This window comes from Coturnix japonica, chromosome 8 (genome assembly GCF_001577835.2).
Source record: "Coturnix japonica isolate 7356 chromosome 8, Coturnix japonica 2.1, whole genome shotgun sequence".
Lineage (NCBI taxonomy): Eukaryota > Metazoa > Chordata > Aves > Galliformes > Phasianidae > Coturnix > Coturnix japonica.
Window position 1 is genome coordinate 15,267,318 of NC_029523.1, and position 17,644 is coordinate 15,284,961.

The following is a 17,644-nucleotide window of genomic DNA, read 5'->3' on the forward strand; positions in this document are numbered from 1 at the left end:
GGTGTGATCTGTTTCATATGCCAGGAACGCTGATGGGGTGCATTTGAGATTAATGATGACATAATACAGTAAGAAGAGATATTAATGCTCTTAGGCATGAATTAATGAAATACCATTGAGAATTTATCCTGCATGAATAAAGGGATTTGGAAGTTGTCATTCTAAAAACCACATGAAGTATTTCACTGGGGAAAAAAAATAATACTAATAAAAAAAAAAAAAAAAAAAAAAAAAGAATAAAAGCTTTGTTGAAATGGATAGGGTCCTAACAATCACTTACTCTAGATTTTTGTCAGAGCAGGATGACCAAACTGGATCTGTTAATTGAAATCCTACTGGTTATATATGTGAGGTTCTTGCATCCAGGGCTGTGGTTGTGCTAACTTCAGTACAGAGCTGGATTCCAACTTCTAGTACTGTTCTAGGGTAGAGACCCAGCATGCCAGCTGTATCCATACATCTGGATCCATGCAGCAACCCCCTTGTTTCCTGGACTAGAAGCAGTGCCCTTCGTAAGTGTGGAGGTCAACTGTCACCGTCTTTTTGAAAAAAAATAAATGTGAAGTATGCTTCACTGTGAGCTCCCTCTGAGCCTCTGAAAGGCTGAAGTGTTTTGTAGGGCTACAGCAGAGCTGAAACCGAAGTGAAGAACTGCTGCTGTCTCCCAGCGCTTCTCACTCTCAATCATCCCTTAGAATGTGTGAGTTCAAGCCCCTGTGAAGGTATGTGTTTACCATGGCTGCCTGGCTGCCTGTAGCTACTCTCGATTTAAAAAACAAAAACAAAAACAAAAAACATTCAGAGATAAAACTTTCTCTTATGTTGTCACCTAATTGGTTATGGAAGACAAGCTTTGTTAGTTTTGAGGCAAAATGGGATAACAGTATACAGGGAACACACATGTTTTTGTTATTGTTAATATCTGTTCTGAACAGTTCAGAAAGAAAGATTCCTTTAAAATTAGGACATAAAATGACACATATTTTATCCATAACTTATGTCAATTTGAAACATATTTTATTGTCTACATAAGTGAATGTATGTAAACTTTATTAATAATTTCATTTTCAATTTAAAAGAAGCAAAGGTGGATTGTAGAGTTCACAGATAAAGGTTAATTCTAACTATAAAGGTATTACCAGTGTTGCATTTCTTCATGTAATGGTTCACTTATGTAGAATTGAGATGTATTTTATATTAAACAATGCATAGCACCATTATACAACAGTTCACTAAATGCACATCCCATTTAATCTTTTGCTGGAATATAACTGGACTGAAGTTACAAGGAAGAACTGGATGGAGCCAGTAGGGTTAACACTGATACTAACAGGAGATTACTAGCCATAGGAAAATTACAGCTCTTCTGAAAGACAGTGCCTAAAATAGCAGCATATCCTTGGCACCATCGTAGGAACTGGTTAACTGATGACCCTGAAGAAACACTTGTTTCCATTAATTCTGCTGTCATTATTTCGCTATTCTTGAACTCTTCCTCTCAATTCTTCTGTCCTTCTGATCCCAAGACAAGATGGCAGGAACGTGAGAGAGAACACAAAGAAATTACAATAAGCTGTCGGCTATATAATTATATTGTAACCTACTACACTGAGAAGTTACACCAACAGAAATTTGGCAAGCTACTGACTGCTAGCTAAACACAGGACATTTCACTAGCAAAACATTAAAAGAAGAAAAAAGAAAAAGAACAGGCTTGGTAAAAAGCAACAACTATGCTACAAAGAAGCTAACAAAGGAATTCCCATATGATACTTAGGTTCAGCTGGTTCATCTTAGGTTCATCAGCTCAATTTTCTTGTTTTAGGAATACTTGTTACATTTGCAATTGGATTTTTTTATTTTTTATTTTTAAGATCACAATGCTACAAACCTTCCAGCATGTAGTTTCACTGCCTTTAGTTAGACAACATGTGACACAAAGGAGTACTTGCTTAGGGTTGAATATTCTGCTGAAAGCTGGTGATGTTACTAGGTCATGTACTGCAATTACTTGAGCACCATGGGTTTTAAATCCCTAAGACATGATTTCCTAGGAAGAAGGCAGCAGGTATGTTTTTAAGTTGCCAGACAGACCAAGGGAATCATTTTGCTCCAAAGTGTCTGCTGGTATACCCTGAATCAGAACAAATCCTTACTTCACAAAGACTTCAGATTTTTAAAGCATCTCTATTAAACAGAAGTAAACAGTTTCTGATTAAATTCTAAATGTTCTTGTAAATATGCCACGAAGATAGTAACTTTTAAGTATTAAGTAACTTACTGGTGAGAGTTACCAGTAGTATCCAGTAAAGATGCTTTTGTCTTCAGTGAAAAATGCTACAGTGTCACAGGCCTGTCTGCAATTATACTGAGGTTATCTGAGCTATGTGGTTCCACCTCAACCCAGGTAATTTTTATAGTTAGATCTAGCTAAATACCAAGAATTCTTGCCCCCCACCCCCAGAATTTGTCTGAAATCCAAACTTTTTCAAAATGCGCATATGTGAAACTATTGTGCATCAATATATATTTCTAATGGAGCTTTATATTTACCAGCAGATTGGAAGCAAACAGAATTTCTAAGGCTTTCAAATTAATTTTTTGCTGTTGTCATACCTGTATTCAGTCACACTGGCCACACATGAAACAATGGCCTCTGTGATAATGAAGAAAGGCATTTTCAGAAGTTGCAACAAATGAAGTCCTTGGCATGATCTGTGAGAAGCCCGGGTGTCAGTGGGACAACAAGAGGCTTGGGAACCAAGGTAACAAAGACTTCAGAGTTCCAATTTTGCCACTTATTTGTAGTTACCATCTTGGGCTGCCTTCTGCAGTTTTTCTGTCTGATGGAAATGAGGGCAGTCGTGCTTATTTATTTAATTGAAAACAGTGATGGATTGATTATTTGTATAGCACTCTGAGTGCTATCCAAATGCTGCTTACTCACGTTTTCCCTGCTACAAGAATATATCTTCATCACTAATATTTACTGCTAATTACTGTTGCTGAGAATATGACAGTGGTATTTACGACCTTATTTTTTTTAATTTCAATACATATGCCTACTTAAAAGTTGTGTAAATATATGAAATTACAGTACATTTTCCTAATGACCCTGCTACATTTGAATTTGATCCTATTCAATTGTGACTAAGGTAATGAATAGTAAAGATGAACTCTCTTCTGTAGCACTACACAGACAGTTTCTATTGTATTCTCAACACTTAAATCATAAAACGTAAAGAAGCCATTCTAAGCAGGATACAGCTGGGTCAAAGGACTGCTGATGCCAATTATGCTTTGTACATAATAATGCACATTTTACCTATTTGGAAAAAAATTCACATTTATTTACTGTCAAACAGGTGTTAAACTTTACACTGGATATTAGTGATGGGCTCATTATTAACAAGTTTACACAAAGGGATGAAAAAAGCAGAATTTAGTTGAAACAATTTACATTTCATTAGATTTTTATCATAAAATAAATTAATTACTAAATATAGGCAGAAGGAATATGGAAGTGTAATAGTTATGTTTTATTTATTTTTTAAAGGACAGGCACCTTTTATTCACGAGAAAGTTTGTGAGGAGTGTCTGGTGTCCCCTTTGCCCCTTACCACCCAACCCTGATTAAGAATGAACAGGGAACTGAGTTACAATCTTTGTTAGCTATACCAAATTTGTGCAAGGCTTGGCATAATTGGTTTCTAAAACAATTTTCTCCCCAAATTATGTTTTTGGCAATAAAAATTAAAACAAAACAAAACAAAAACAAAAGAAAACAAAAAACCTAATCTGTCAAAGCAGAACACTGTTTACAGTGAAAAATAAGTGAAAAACGGGCAGAACTTGCATTTTAAACATACTACTGTACTATGAACAGAGTGTAAGAAAAACAGCTTATAACATATGTGCAACCAAGAGCGTTTCACAATATTTTCTTCAAACTCTTAAAATTATTTTTAATGACAATTATATTTCAGTTGGACACAAATGTATTTATTTTACCCTAGCAATAGAACAAAATATAATTTCTTTAGCCATTTTTTTTTTCTTTCATGAGAACGGTTCATTGTACAGTTGAGGAAATATATGAAATAAGGCCTGTGGCTTGATTGCTAGTGGTTAGACATGTATTCAATCTTTGCCTTAATGGAAAAGATTTGCAGTGAACTGCAAACTGATGCAGAATATCTCTCCTGCTTTTGCAAGTCTTGTCAGGAATAGTAAGGTACAGTAAATTTGTCCCACAGGATTTTAGAGCCTACGCCTTGTATATAATACAATGTAGGCCTAGGGAAAAAAAAAATGGTGCAGCCATATTTACAAATTTAGTTCACAAACTGCTGCAGTAAAATGGCTGGAAAGTGTTTTATTTCTTTTTTTTTTTTTCACAATTTTGTTAAATTCAGCAGCAGAAGATATCTTAAAATACCTTGTTGGTATTCCTTTTCTTTGTAACAAATAATTCATTTTAGTATACTCTGTGTATATACAAAGTTTTTGTTTTATAAAAATTCACAGAACTGCGAGGTCCAGTCATCCCCATTACAGAGGAGAACCACAGGGTCAACAGAATTGTCTCTTCAAGCACATACGAGGGAGCCTGCACGGGGCCAATTAAGTCTTTTTAATACTTGTACGTGGCCTTTAATATTTCTTTGCTACACTATTAAAGGCTTGTCACTAGTTGCATTTGTCCTTCTCTAACATCTCCTTCTGGAATACATCCTTCCTTGTTAATGGGAATTATATAGCCGTCGCTATTACCCCTGCTGATTTGATAGTACATCTGAAGCTGATGGCCAGCTCCTAGATTTGGCATGCTCTTGTAGTAAATGTCCTCGTTTTCACTCCTCCTGGAAGGAGAGAGATCCTCTTCAACATCGGGGCTGCTCTCTGGGTATGGAGAGTCTCTGAGGTTGGGCATGCTTGTGTAAAGAGAGTCTCTGTTGGGGGACTGGAGGTGGTCGTCAGCCTCGGCTGTCAGCTGTGAGACATAGCTGTCGGTTCCCTCGGTCTTCACTTTCTTCTGGGGCTGGTACAGAAGGGAGTGAGTCCGCTGAGGAATAAGTGGGGCCTCGAGCTCCTTGTGGTGCAGCTCCAGCCCGGGGGTGTCGCTGTGCATCAAAGACGAGGCATCTGCCACGATGGCGTCATCTTCGCTGCTGCTCCCGCCGATCACAGCCTTGGCTGGCAGCGTGCGCTCCAGGTTGTGGTTCTTGCTGCTGCCCCGCAGGTTGTTGTGCACTAATTCTGAAATGATCATTTTCTCGAAAGCAGTATCATTCAGGCTTAGTCCACAGTCTACAACTTGCACACTGTCGTTATAGTCACCGTTGCGCAATGAGTAGCTGTTGTTGAAATTACCATTTAGCGGTAGAGTATCCATGGCACTTGTATCCCTGGCATTGTTCAGTGAATGTCCTGAAACAGAAAAGGACAGGTCTGGTTATTGCCTGATATGCTTATCGCTTTTTCTTTTCTTTCTTTCTTTCTTTTTTTTTTTTTTTCTTTTTTTTTTTTTTTAAACAAAATTCTTTAATGTAGTTCAGGACAAAGTTGTACTTGAAAGTAAGGCTTGAGAAAAGTTAGGTTACTGAACATTCCCAAATGTAAACAGTTGTACACCTTATAGGAAAGATGCCTTTATACAGTAGTAACACGCATTTCCTGTGGGGAATAGTGGCATTTAAATTTCTTAATTTAATGTCATTTCTGTGACTCTTCCACAAGGAACTGTTCACTCCATGCCCTTGCATATGTAATGCAAAGCAATTTGTTTGGAAAACATCTATGTTTTGAAGTACACCACCATGATTTAGAAGAAAGAAAATTAACAGAATTTGTCCTAAACAACACTAAATTAAAAAGGAATTAGATCACAGACGTAACTGAAGGTAAATGTACAACATAAACCCACATAACTGGCAAGCAACTACTTTAATTTAACACATTTCTAACATTTTTCCTTATTTTTTTATTTTTTTATTTATTTATTTTTGAGATGAGGTAAAGAAAAGAATGAAAAAAAATGGATAAATACAAAGAATTTATGTTAAACAAGGACAGCCATCTTTCACACTACAGGGACCAGGGCCCACAAGCACCATCCAACAACACGATAGACAGCAGGTGGAATGACTCACTTTGGACAACTCACATCATGTCTGTCTGCTCAGGCTATCTGGCCTAAGAGTAGCTGATATATAAAAGAAAGTAAAATGATTTATTGTAACATGATGAAGAATTACTGAGCTTCTCAGCAACTTAGTCAGAGCAAGGGTTCAGCAAATTAGATTACTAAGCAATAACAGCTTTTCTTTTCCCACTTAATGTAATTTTTTTGCACTAATTCTGTCTGCCAACAACGGCCCCGGGCTTCTAAAGGTCAAAGTTTGCCTGCAGTCTGCATCAGTCACAGTGACAGCACTGAATGAACCAGAATAGTTAATTAAGAGTTAGGCCCACCGTTACCATGGGCATGGAAGTCAAATGCAGAAATGTTAGGAATTTCTGTAAGTATGTGTCACAGAAATTAAACCAAAGAATAAATATTAGTTGTGGAATGGGAAGAGGAAATCAGCCATGGCTGATATCTCATACCTGCTGGACAAATGACAGATTGGGTAAGTCTGCTAAGAAACATGAAAATAAGTTTAGTGGGAGAAAATGAAGTCTTATGATGATTAAGGTCTCCATGTTTTAATTTAAATTTTTTTTTTTTTTTTTTTTTTTCGTTCCCCCCCCCCCCCCCCCCCCCCCCCCCCCCCGGCCTCTCCTTTTTTTTTTTTTTTTTTTTGGTGGTGGTAACAGGGGGGGAAATAACACAATAAAGAAAAGGATTTCCTACAGACACAAAGACATGTAAACTATGACAGCACAGTGCTTCCCAAGCAAAGTAAATGAAAAAAAACTTTGAAAGAAACTAAACAGTCTGAATCATGGAAAGTTGGATGGTTGGAGGAGCATTCCTAGAAAATCACTTTATCTACAGAAGAAAGAATGGAGTGAGTTTACTGAAATGAGACTGACCACTGTGAGGCTGCTGCATTATATGCAAGGCTTGGAGGAGTATAAGAAAGTTGTTGTTTTGGAACAGATTATACATTTTTTGTTCTTGTTTCTTTTTTTCATAATTAAAGCTGCAGCTTATCCTAGAAAATTCAATCTTCTCTGTAAAATACTGTTTTCAATTAAGAAGTAATTGCATTTTCTCATGAAAAGATTTTTCTCTTCAACTTTAGAAAGCAGAGTAATAATTTCCGAATAAATTCTAAGTAATTTGGAAATCGTTTTGTAACTCTGTTACTGTTAGCTCCTCTTTATGTGTACTGATTTAAGCAGAGATGAGGGCTGTTTGAAAGGTCTCCTTAAGCTTTGATTAAACAACTTTGTAGTTTTGCAATTTCATATATGTTCTAAGGCTTTTCTTGCAATGGATTTAGCTGCGCAGAACATATGGCATTTATAAAAGTAGACAACACATGGACCACATGCTGGCATTCATTTCCCTCATGAAAGTGATTTAATTCTATAATTTTAATTCTCTTTTCTTTTGCTAAACAGATACCAAAATGTATCTGATAATCCAAAATGAGTTTTCTATGATATACTGCAGAGTTAAGCATACTAAAATATATTTAAATTGGTTTGATGAGGCAAATTTTGTTGCCCGTGATCAGGTAATTATTTGAAATCTTTCCATAGCCTGTAGCAAGATTACTGTGGGAATGTAAAAATATAAGTGAATTGTTAAGTGTTTCTGCTTGACACTGCTTTGGTTTTAAACAGCAAATTATTTCAGCATTGTATAACTTCCGTTACCAATGGGGTTTGCTACAGACCTCATGTTGTTTTCCAAAAAGCAGTATGCAAGTACTTTTTGAATGTGGAAACATTTCATTTGCAAATTGTGAACCACTTGCCCGCTGAGTCTACTTCATGACCGCTAGTTATGTTTTAATTGTGCCCATTAAAAATCATGCTGAAAAAATTTACATTTGATAGGCAAAGTTAAGTTTTACTCCCATACTTGTCTCTCTGTAGGTTGCTAGAGGAAAGCATAAGGAAAGTAAGAAAACAAGAGAATGAAAATAGAAACTACAGTTCAGTTAAAAAGGAAACTTGAAATAAAATCTGGAAACAAGGTTTCATGAGCTCTTTATCAAAGATTTGTCATTCCAGTAATACTAAAGTGATCTTAACGACTCATCTAACAGTAACTGCTAGATATTTACTGATGAACTGCACTGTAGTTAAAAAAAAGCAACTAGAGAATGTAACAACAAAATGTTAGGTACGTGATGACACCCTTTATTCCGACAGAGCTAAACTGTTCTAACTGTTAATCTCATGATTTTCCTACAGGAAATGATCTACCATAAAGCTGCACTATACTATAGGTCTGTTTGACACTGGATACAATTTTCTGTGCTGTGGTATCCAAAGGTGTCAAGATGCCTTGCATTGCTTTAGTACCTAATCCGTTCCATGAGCAGGTTTTTCTCAGCAAGCTTTAGAGTCAACCTTACATTGCATAGACATGATACCTCTAAGTGATATATATCTTGAAGATGGGCTCTCGGACCATGTGGTGTCAGTCCTGTAATAGTACATTAAGATTTATGCCACCTGTGTTAAAAACATGGATAATTACTGGTAAATACTGATATGGCAAAGGCATTACTATAATATAGTGCAGTTTTACAAGCTGACATTGGTAATACTGTATTTCTCAAACCTGACAGAAATTTAGACTGTAGGGCTAGGGTACTGCAACTTGAGTTTCTATCTAGGGAAAAGAAGGGATTTGGAGCAAGCCAATAAAAGCGGTTTTATTCAGGAAGTATAAGCACACCTGGTGAGTTAAACACAGGAGCTGAAGGGGCATTACATACAACAGTTTCAGCGAGCAATGTGTTATAGGGGTTGTTAGTGCCGTGTGGTCGAAGAAGAGGGTTTGTTAGTAGGTAATTGCCAGTCATTCCTGAAGCAAAAGAAACAGAAAAAAATGTCAGTTCTTTAATTCTATTCTGACAGTTTCAATAAAGAATATTTTTTATTCATCATGAATCATGTAGGAACTGTCAAATGTAATTCAGCTGAAAATTTCTGAGTATGTCTAAGCTATATGTTTGAAACAGGAGTAGGAAAATACAGTTAGATTCCAGTAATTCACAGGTGCTGTCCAAATCCCCAAAGTAAGCATCTGGTGAGAGTGACATTTACTAATGTATACAAAATCGGTGTTACACAAGAATTGCAATTAAATCGGTAGAGATCAAGGTACTACATAAAGCTACTGCAACTTTTAAAATGGTATCATGAAACATTTCTGTCCAGAATGGAGAGAACAGAGTTTCTTAAATTTGAAGGCATTGAAAAATCTCTTTTGACAGGATCAGAGCTGTTATTCACTTTATGACAAACACACGGAGAGTGGAAGGGAATTGCTGTTTTCAATCAGACAGTGGATGACAAACTGCAAGCATATCTTAGTATATGCAAAAGTATGCATGCTGAGGGGAAAGCAAAATATTTGCTCTAAGAAATCAGAGCATTCACATTTTCTCCCGGGACATTCATGCTACAAATTTATCCGCCAGGTTTTAAAAAAGAATTCCTTGAATGACAAATTTTACTTAAACAATCAGTTTACAAACAATGTAATGTGAAGCATGATACTACAGGAATGAACAGATCTTCTAAAACCTAGTTTATATGTCAGTGCAACATCACTTAAAGAATTCAGAAGAACTAGAAAAAGAACAAATAAGTGCCTTTTTGAGGTCCAAAAAGACAGTTAATCTCTGACTTGTAGATACTGAAAGAAAAACTGTCTGGAAAAATGACAAAGAAAACTTACTTTAAACAATTAAGTTAAATTTCTACTTCCTTTTCTGTTGCGCCACACAGCAATAAATCAGAATGAGCGTATCACAGACCCATGGGAAGCTAAAAAGCCAGCTATATCTTTATACTGTATTTTTACTTGGCAATGGATAAAGTAATATTATATTTTATATGAATGCTTGGTACTGTACAGAAGCAGAAAATTTTAAGATGCAGAGATCTATGGCCTGATAGTCTGTATCAGTAAACAACTACAAAACAGTTCACTGTAGGTTTTTTCAGTTGTAATCTAATTCCTACGTGAAATACTAACTGAAACACCTTTTGTTGTGTACCATGTTCAGTATCTTCATTTGAACTACAATCTGGAATTATTTATAGTTTGCAATTTTTTTTTATCCAATCGTAAGTTTTTTCTGCCACCTTTAAGGCACTGATTTTTATTTTAAAGCACACCAACACTAATTAGTAGATAATCACTTAACTTTTCTTACAGGTATTTATCACTGAGAGAGCAGAATTATTGTAATTGAATAACAACAGCATCAATTAATTTTTTCTAGCCATTGCAGAGCATCTCAAGTGGTATCTGAAGTGATGAGACTGGAACTCCACAGCAGGGAAAAGCCTCCAAGCTCTGTGCACAGCTCTGAACCACCTGAAGCTGTAGCATGGGCAAAGTGTACTTCCTATGGTGAAATCCCAGACTTTTATTTATACCATATTTGTGGGCTCTAAATAAATAAATAAATATCTTAATAAATAAGAAATAAATTTTCTACTTAGGAGAATTTTATCTTTTTTTTTTTTTTTTTTTTTTTTTTTAATTTTGCCAGAGAACATAAAGATTCAGGAGGGAACAAAAAGACACACAAGTTGTCTTAGATATTTCTGTAAGCCAGTAGGATCATGCTTTTTGAAATCTTGTCTTTTGCCAAATACTACACTTTTTACTTCCAAAGCAAACAGGAGTTAAGTACAGGTCTCAACCACCAAATCTTGAGAAAACCACAAGGGAGAAAATTTGCTATTTGTGGTTCACAGGGGTTTTACAGTAGTCCTGACAATGGTAAATTTTCTGTTTGAAACTTTTTAAGCCAAGCAGGAACTGGTCAGAACTACATGTTTGTCTCTTAGGGATGTGAGTGGAACAATAAGGCTGTGAGCCTGGCTTTCACAGTCTTTGCCTCCACTATTTAAACTGTTTTTAAAAAAAAGGGGGGGGTGGGGGAAGTGGAGAAAAGAAGGGACATTCTGTGTTGATTAATACCCTCGTCTTCTAAGTGGACATGAAAATGCAGTTACAGATTTCAAAGTCTAATCAAGATAAGAAACTTAAAGTTTTGGCTTCTGTGCCTGAAAATCTGGATTCTATCCCATGTGACAGATACAATGCTCTTTGAAATAAAAAAAGATAAATGCTTTACAGACATCTTTTGCATAGAAACGATATCAATTAGATTTCACTGGGAAAATTTCTGCACCTAAAAATCATAGTCAAATATGCATTAAAATGTTACTGCACTCATATTTCTGTTTCAGATTTAACCTATAAAGGTTAGGAAAGATTTAAAATTATGATCTTGCTTTTAAGTTAAATTATTGATGAAACTTATTTAAATGCGCTCCCATGAATGGAGGAATTCAACTTCTGTATCAGGGGGCCAGATGAGGGAACATGGCTTTAAAACGTGCTGGTTGGTGGATGACTTTAAAACTCTGCTTTTAGAGTACATTTGTTCCAGATTTCTTTTTTTTTTTTAAACACATTCTTTTTAATTCTTCTGTGTTAAATTAAATTATATAAAATCTGTAAAAAATTTAAGTCTTCTAAAACTGAAATGTTCCCAGTGACTGACCTTGATTAAGTGTTGAAGTGCTGTTGATGTCACCTGAGATAAAAGAAGATTCAGATTGTTTTCTCACAGTGTCATTCCACATCCTCCTTATACGACTCTGTTAAAGTAAAGCAACAAGACAGAAGAGCATTTAAGTTACAGAAGACTTTTTCCCACTTATGTACTATTGTATATTCTCATTTATTTTGGACTGGTAAGAATGGTAAGCCATTCTTACGGCAGAGAGCAAAGCTCCGTCCTCTGTTATTACAATTCTAATTTATTAAATTTCATTTAGATGAACCATGATGGTATAAACCTTCCAATAAACCAGCCTGTAATTACAAGAAAAAATAAGGTGTTTGCATTAGACCAAACTAAAGTGAAATCTTTAAAAAGAAATCAATTCTAGCATGCAGAAGTGTGCATTTGCCACCTAAGTGATAATAATGAGAAGACAATTACTGTTTCTGATTGGAGCACATCTCAGTGGGCATTTTATAAATAAGGTTAATTAAAAGATGTTGTCAAAATCTTTGTTACCTGAGTGCCAGAGGAATAGCGAGCGCTGGTTCTTGTTGTTGATGCCTTCACTGAACTGTGAGGACTCTCAGTTGGTAGTCCACCGCAGCAGTAGGAATGTCGGAAACATTTGCCATATTCCTTACGTACCTATAGGGGGAAGAAAAAAAAACAAAAAAACTTCAGCACAAAAAAACAGAGTGACAAATATCTTCATTCACAAAAAGACATCAATCTTGCACTGAAAATGCTCAACTGCTTTTCAAACAAACAGATAATTCTTGTCTACTGAAATGATAGCCATTAGCAAAATTAGATATTTTACCTTACTTAATGGCAACATTATTGGCTAGCCAGGATTTCTGAATCACTTCTAAGGTATACAGATACTTCATTTAGATGTGTATTAATAATTGTTGCTGAGTTGTTACAGGATTATTTTTGTTTTGTCTTCATAATATAGATTAATACAGTTTACCTGAATTGAATATTGGCTGAAAATAGTCATTTTTTTTTTGCAATAGTTTTTGGTGCCAAAGTTTTGGTGCAATACTTTTGCTGCATAATCCATAGAAAGCCTGTCTCCCCATCTGGGCATGCAAGAAAGGCTGAGGCAACAAGCCTTTGAGCTTCTCAGTACTGCCCAATTTAGTTATTCCTTTCAGAGAAGTATTCCAAGACGACTATATTTAGTCTAGTCTAAACTGCAAGGACTATGAGCATTTTTTCATATGAAGTTATGCTGGGTAACTCAAATAGTCGCTAGTTCACCAGCTGCAGCAGTGGGGCACCAGCAAAGGTCAGAGCCAGGAGTTGAACCACAAAGGCTGGGAAACTAAACGTCTTTTGCTTTTAGGATCAAAAAGCAGAATTTTTGCTATTGTCTCCTCTGACTGTATAATGATTTTAGTATTTGTCTTCCACTTACTTACCTTCTGTTTCCATTGAACTACTGGAAACTTCAGTTTTGTAATTCATTTGCATTAACATTGTTGTAGAAATAATCTGGATGATTTTACAGAACTTTTAATTCTCTTACATTTGATGACTGCTACATTGCTATTTATTTTCCAATAACATAAAAGAGCCCACGTATCCTGGCAACGTGATCAGTGAAAGGACGCACTGGATAAAACTTGTAAAGATGCCAAATGTTATATTCATAAATATTCTACCAGATACTTGGTAATCCAGGAGTCTCATGTGCATCAATGAGACTCCTAAATTCTTCTGAAAAGTGACATTTCAGCTAATCTGTAAATTCCGCTTGGCCTACAGAATTATGTGCGGCAGAAATAAAGTTATATAATGTAAAACTGAGAAAGAAGGATAAATGCAAAAAATTAGCAGTGTGGATTTAAATATGCCACGCACTGTTTTCAGTGTTCCAAGAACTTCATCACGGAGTACATAACGTGGTGTTTCTATAAACTATGAAGTTCAGGAAAATTTGAATAGTTAATGCTTTAATTTCAATCCCAATATGACAACTCATCTATTTAAATGTATATCATACACATTTTAAGTGAACTCCTACCAATATCAGCACAAAACAAACATACAAAAAGAAAAACAAAAAAAACAGAAAGACTTGGACATAGCATTATAATCATCTTTACCTTTGCCTTCTCAAAGATGAAAACTCTCTCTATATATAATCACTAGAGACTAAGAAAACACATTCCTGACCATTAATGGGTATTAAATGCTCCAGAACACTATATAGTAGAAACAATAGCAATCAAAACTGTATTCTCACCCAAATACCACCCTCCAGGGCTGGTTTTGCCTAATGCCTATATTGCTGTGAACGTCCATTATCTGTCAGTACAGCGCATTCCTCTGTCATTATTTCTAAATTATAGCTTGTTGGAAATAGTTGGAAACAATGGCACTATCATCCTGTCAGAGCTGCAAACATAATAGTTTTCACTTTCACAATTCTATTTCTCTGTTCAATTTAGTGACCAACTAGTAATAACAGAATAAAAAGACTACATTAGCTATGCAGACAGGATCAGATGACATCCAGTCAAACTCATCGAAACTTAAAAATCTTAAATGGTAGCTTTAACATTCTTTCAGGTATAAATCTTATTGCTCCAGGTTATGCTTTTTCACACTTGACTGGTATTTTAATATTGTTTTTTGCTGACTCCACTTAATAAAAAAATAATGCACAGCTGTAAAAAGAAATAAAATCAGAATCTGTTTTTTATTATCAAGGCCAACATAAGTGATAAAAAAGCAACACAATGTGAAACCTTAAATATAGAAATTATTTACATTTTGAAAATTTCTTCCCTCTTTTCCTATGATAGCTCTCCTCTCCAAGTGTGTTTTGATCTCAAAATGAAAGCAATGCCATTTTCCTCTGGATAAAATCCATTCTGTCTTCCACATCATTTCCCAAAACGTGTCTGAAAGCCTACACCAAATCTAGAGACACTGGTTCTGTTAGAGCTGAGAACATGCAAGAATGTGATTTTGCCCTTAGATAATAACCTTTTATCCAAGAATCTTGAATCACTCTATAAATATCAGTTAATTATGTCTCTGGTGAGCTAATTATAAAGGGAGTTAATAACTGTTAGGCCTCTGGCCTAAAAATGGTAAAAAATATTTAGAACCTAACTATTGCAAGCTGAGTTTTTCCAAACAATGGATTTACTGCATTTTATCTTATGGTTTGTGGTGGTTTTTTTTCGACATATACACTTCCTCTCTGCTCTCAAGTCTTTTTATTTTCATTTGCCATGCCTTCTGTAAGCATTTTCCTTTCATCCTTCACTGGAGCATCTCTAAGGCATGAAAACAGTCTCCATTCTTAGTCTGGGACACAGGAGAGAGGGACATCTGTGCCCTTCAATTCATTCTCACTTGTCTGTTCATCCCTCCTCTACAAGCGTCCCTCTCTGCAGGGGATCTGGGCAAAGAACTAATTTCTTTAGAACTGGACCAGAACTAATTTTGAGTGTCTTTTCATTAGGGAAGGTAGTTGCCAGGGCATTTCAGTTTCTCCAGTTAAAAGCATATACCTATTGGTTTGCAGGGGGAGGCAAATGCTTGAAAACAAGTAGTCATGCTGGTGTACTTACTTAGTAAACTCCCCTCACTACCAGTTGTCTGCAGTTAATGGCTACTTAGGTGTGCTGAAGTTCAAAATGAAATTAATTTTCAGATCTGACTTAATTTTGTAATGAAGAAGTGCTTGCAGCATAATTCCTGCCTATCACCTGTAGTTTTATGTGTCAGCATAATAGGACCTCATGAGAGGTCTTTGCCTTGATCTGAGAGAATGTTTCCAGGCTGAGATGGGCTGATATTGTAAAAGATCCTTTGTTTGTGGTGCTGCAGGCAGGATTTGATTCATAAGTGCATAAAGGACTTTAAGCTGTGAATTCAACATCATACATACTGCATCATCAATGTTAAAACAGTACACCTTCTGTAATAACTTTCTTCCCAAAGCCTCTAAACTTTTAAAGCTCAGGTTGGAAACACTGCATCCATTTTAAACTCTTACAGGCCAAAGAGCAGTTAAATGACTCTCTGAAGAACATGCAGCAAGAACTGCTTTTGATCCTAGTCTTTTCCTTAAACTTCTTCAAAAAAACTCCTGTTCTCAAAATGTATTTTTCTTTATTGTTTAAGAAATGTATGCGGTATTTTTAAGGACATAGCACACATTTCTGTTTTTAGTTACTTACTTTCTTTTGAAGGGCACAATGAAAGATGAAAATAAACATTCCTTGGAAAGCATTAAATACTGTGAAGAGATATGTCATCACAACTGTTCCCTCATTGATAAACAGCAGGCCAAATGACCACGTTAGGCCAAGAAGACACAGGAGAGCAAACGCACCCAGGACCCAGGATCTGTAAAAGAAAATTAATTTTACTAACATTACTTTTAAGATTGCATGTTGCCAAATCCAATATTAACATTTCAGTTCCTGCAGTTGACTTTTACTAGGTTCATATTCAATTGTAAAAATTCCTTGGGTTTAACCTTTCATCTATTAAAGAAAGAACAATTCCATTTGGTACTTTTAGTCTCCAGTGAAAACAGCAAGAGTAGATATGACCTTTTTCTTTCTCAAGAACTGCACAGGATGTCAAAAATACTTTGAAATGTCGAAGTATAGTGCAAACCCCAACTACTCCATTGCCTTATCTGCTATTACAAAAGAGATTGATGAATCTGGCTTAGTCACTAATCACAGCATAGATTTTAAACAGTTGTGCTGCTAAATGACACCAAATAATGTAACACAAATGCACAAAGGTTAAACAACAGATTAAAAGCCTAGAGCCCAAATCTTTAATGCTCAGATAAACTCAGCTAAACTGAAGCTAGATGGTCTAACTTCTGCATGAAGAAACTCTGCTGAAATGTGGCAAAAATATGGATATTGCTCTATAGAATAGTGTAAAAAAGATTCCATCATGAGTAGGTTAAGGAAAAGGAACTGTAGATAACGGCACAGAATGAAAGGGAAAGGGAATTTAGTCAGTGAATTCCACATCTAACTAATGATCTTACTTGATAAATGGCTTATTATCTTCATAGCTAGAAAGCATTATAAGCAGAAAAGAGAAACAAAATTATTAGACAGAATTGAAACAGAAATTAATAAGAGCATTTTTAATTGTCTATAAAAATTAGTCAAAATTAGGAAATTCAAAATGCAGAGGCAAGCAATTTAAAATTATAAAGGCATATAATAGTTAAAAATTCTTTAGCAAATCAGATATCTCAAAACTAGTTAATTAAAATTAAGGGCAATCCACAATATTGACCGAGTTTGTAAAGTTAAAAGTCATGCCAGAAATTTGTTAATGTAGGGTTCTATCTTACCCAGGTAAGTCCGTATTATAGTAGCCATCACAAACACGGTAATTACTGGTGTGGATGAGAAGACAGAAAGAGGAAAAGGAAGAAAAGAGAGAGATGCTAAAGATTAGCTCTCTCTCTCATCATGCAACATGCAATGAAGCTGATACTGACCTATCCATAATATCTAGTCACAATGTTAGCCTTAGTGAAAATCTCCCTTTGCTATTTTCAAAATTCAAAGCAAATCTCTAAGACCCTTTCACATCCAACCCTTAGTATTATAAAGTTGCACCATCCCTTCAGTGTTGATAACAAGAACCTTCAGTACAACATAAAGCTATATGCTAGAAGGCTATCTTAAGAAGCAAGAGCTGACAAAACCTCGTTAATTATATAACACTTGCATTACTCTGCATAAAGGATACTGCAGGACAGCACCAAGATAAAGTAAACATTTGCTAAATTAGCATGAAAACAGCAGATAATCTTCAAGTTAACAATAATAATAGAGTCAATTCTCTTGGGACAACAGGATTACAAGTAGAAACTGCTCAGAATCCTTAAATCAGAAAGTCATTTAACAAAA

The 17,644-nt window shown here is 35.6% G+C and overlaps 1 protein-coding gene across 26 annotated transcripts in view; it reads right to left on the reverse strand.

The window, feature by feature from the left end:
• Window positions 1–1,576: 1,576 nt before the first annotated feature.
• Window positions 1,577–17,644, reverse strand: part of ADGRL2 (adhesion G protein-coupled receptor L2) — a 376,420-nt gene continuing 360,352 nt past the window's right edge. For 3 of the 26 annotated variants that reach the window (XM_032446403.1, XM_032446398.1, XM_032446400.1), the window contains 8 exons: window positions 17,080–17,124; window positions 16,765–16,791; window positions 15,929–16,097; window positions 12,240–12,368; window positions 11,718–11,814; window positions 8,864–8,992; window positions 8,039–8,056; window positions 1,577–5,430 (listed from right to left, as the gene is read on the reverse strand). In XM_032446403.1, the coding sequence (XP_032302294.1) occupies window positions 4,676–5,430; window positions 8,039–8,056; window positions 8,864–8,992; window positions 11,718–11,814; window positions 12,240–12,368; window positions 15,929–16,097; window positions 16,765–16,791; window positions 17,080–17,124 (1,369 nt within the window). In that variant the 3' untranslated portion in view covers window positions 1,577–4,675. Of the gene's footprint in view, window positions 5,431–6,152; window positions 6,206–8,004; window positions 8,057–8,555; window positions 8,638–8,863; window positions 8,993–11,717; window positions 11,815–12,239; window positions 12,369–15,928; window positions 16,098–16,764; window positions 16,792–17,079; window positions 17,125–17,644 lie in introns of all 26 variants that reach the window. The other 23 variants (XM_032446397.1, XM_032446399.1, XM_032446405.1 and 20 more) reach the window with 18 other exon arrangements.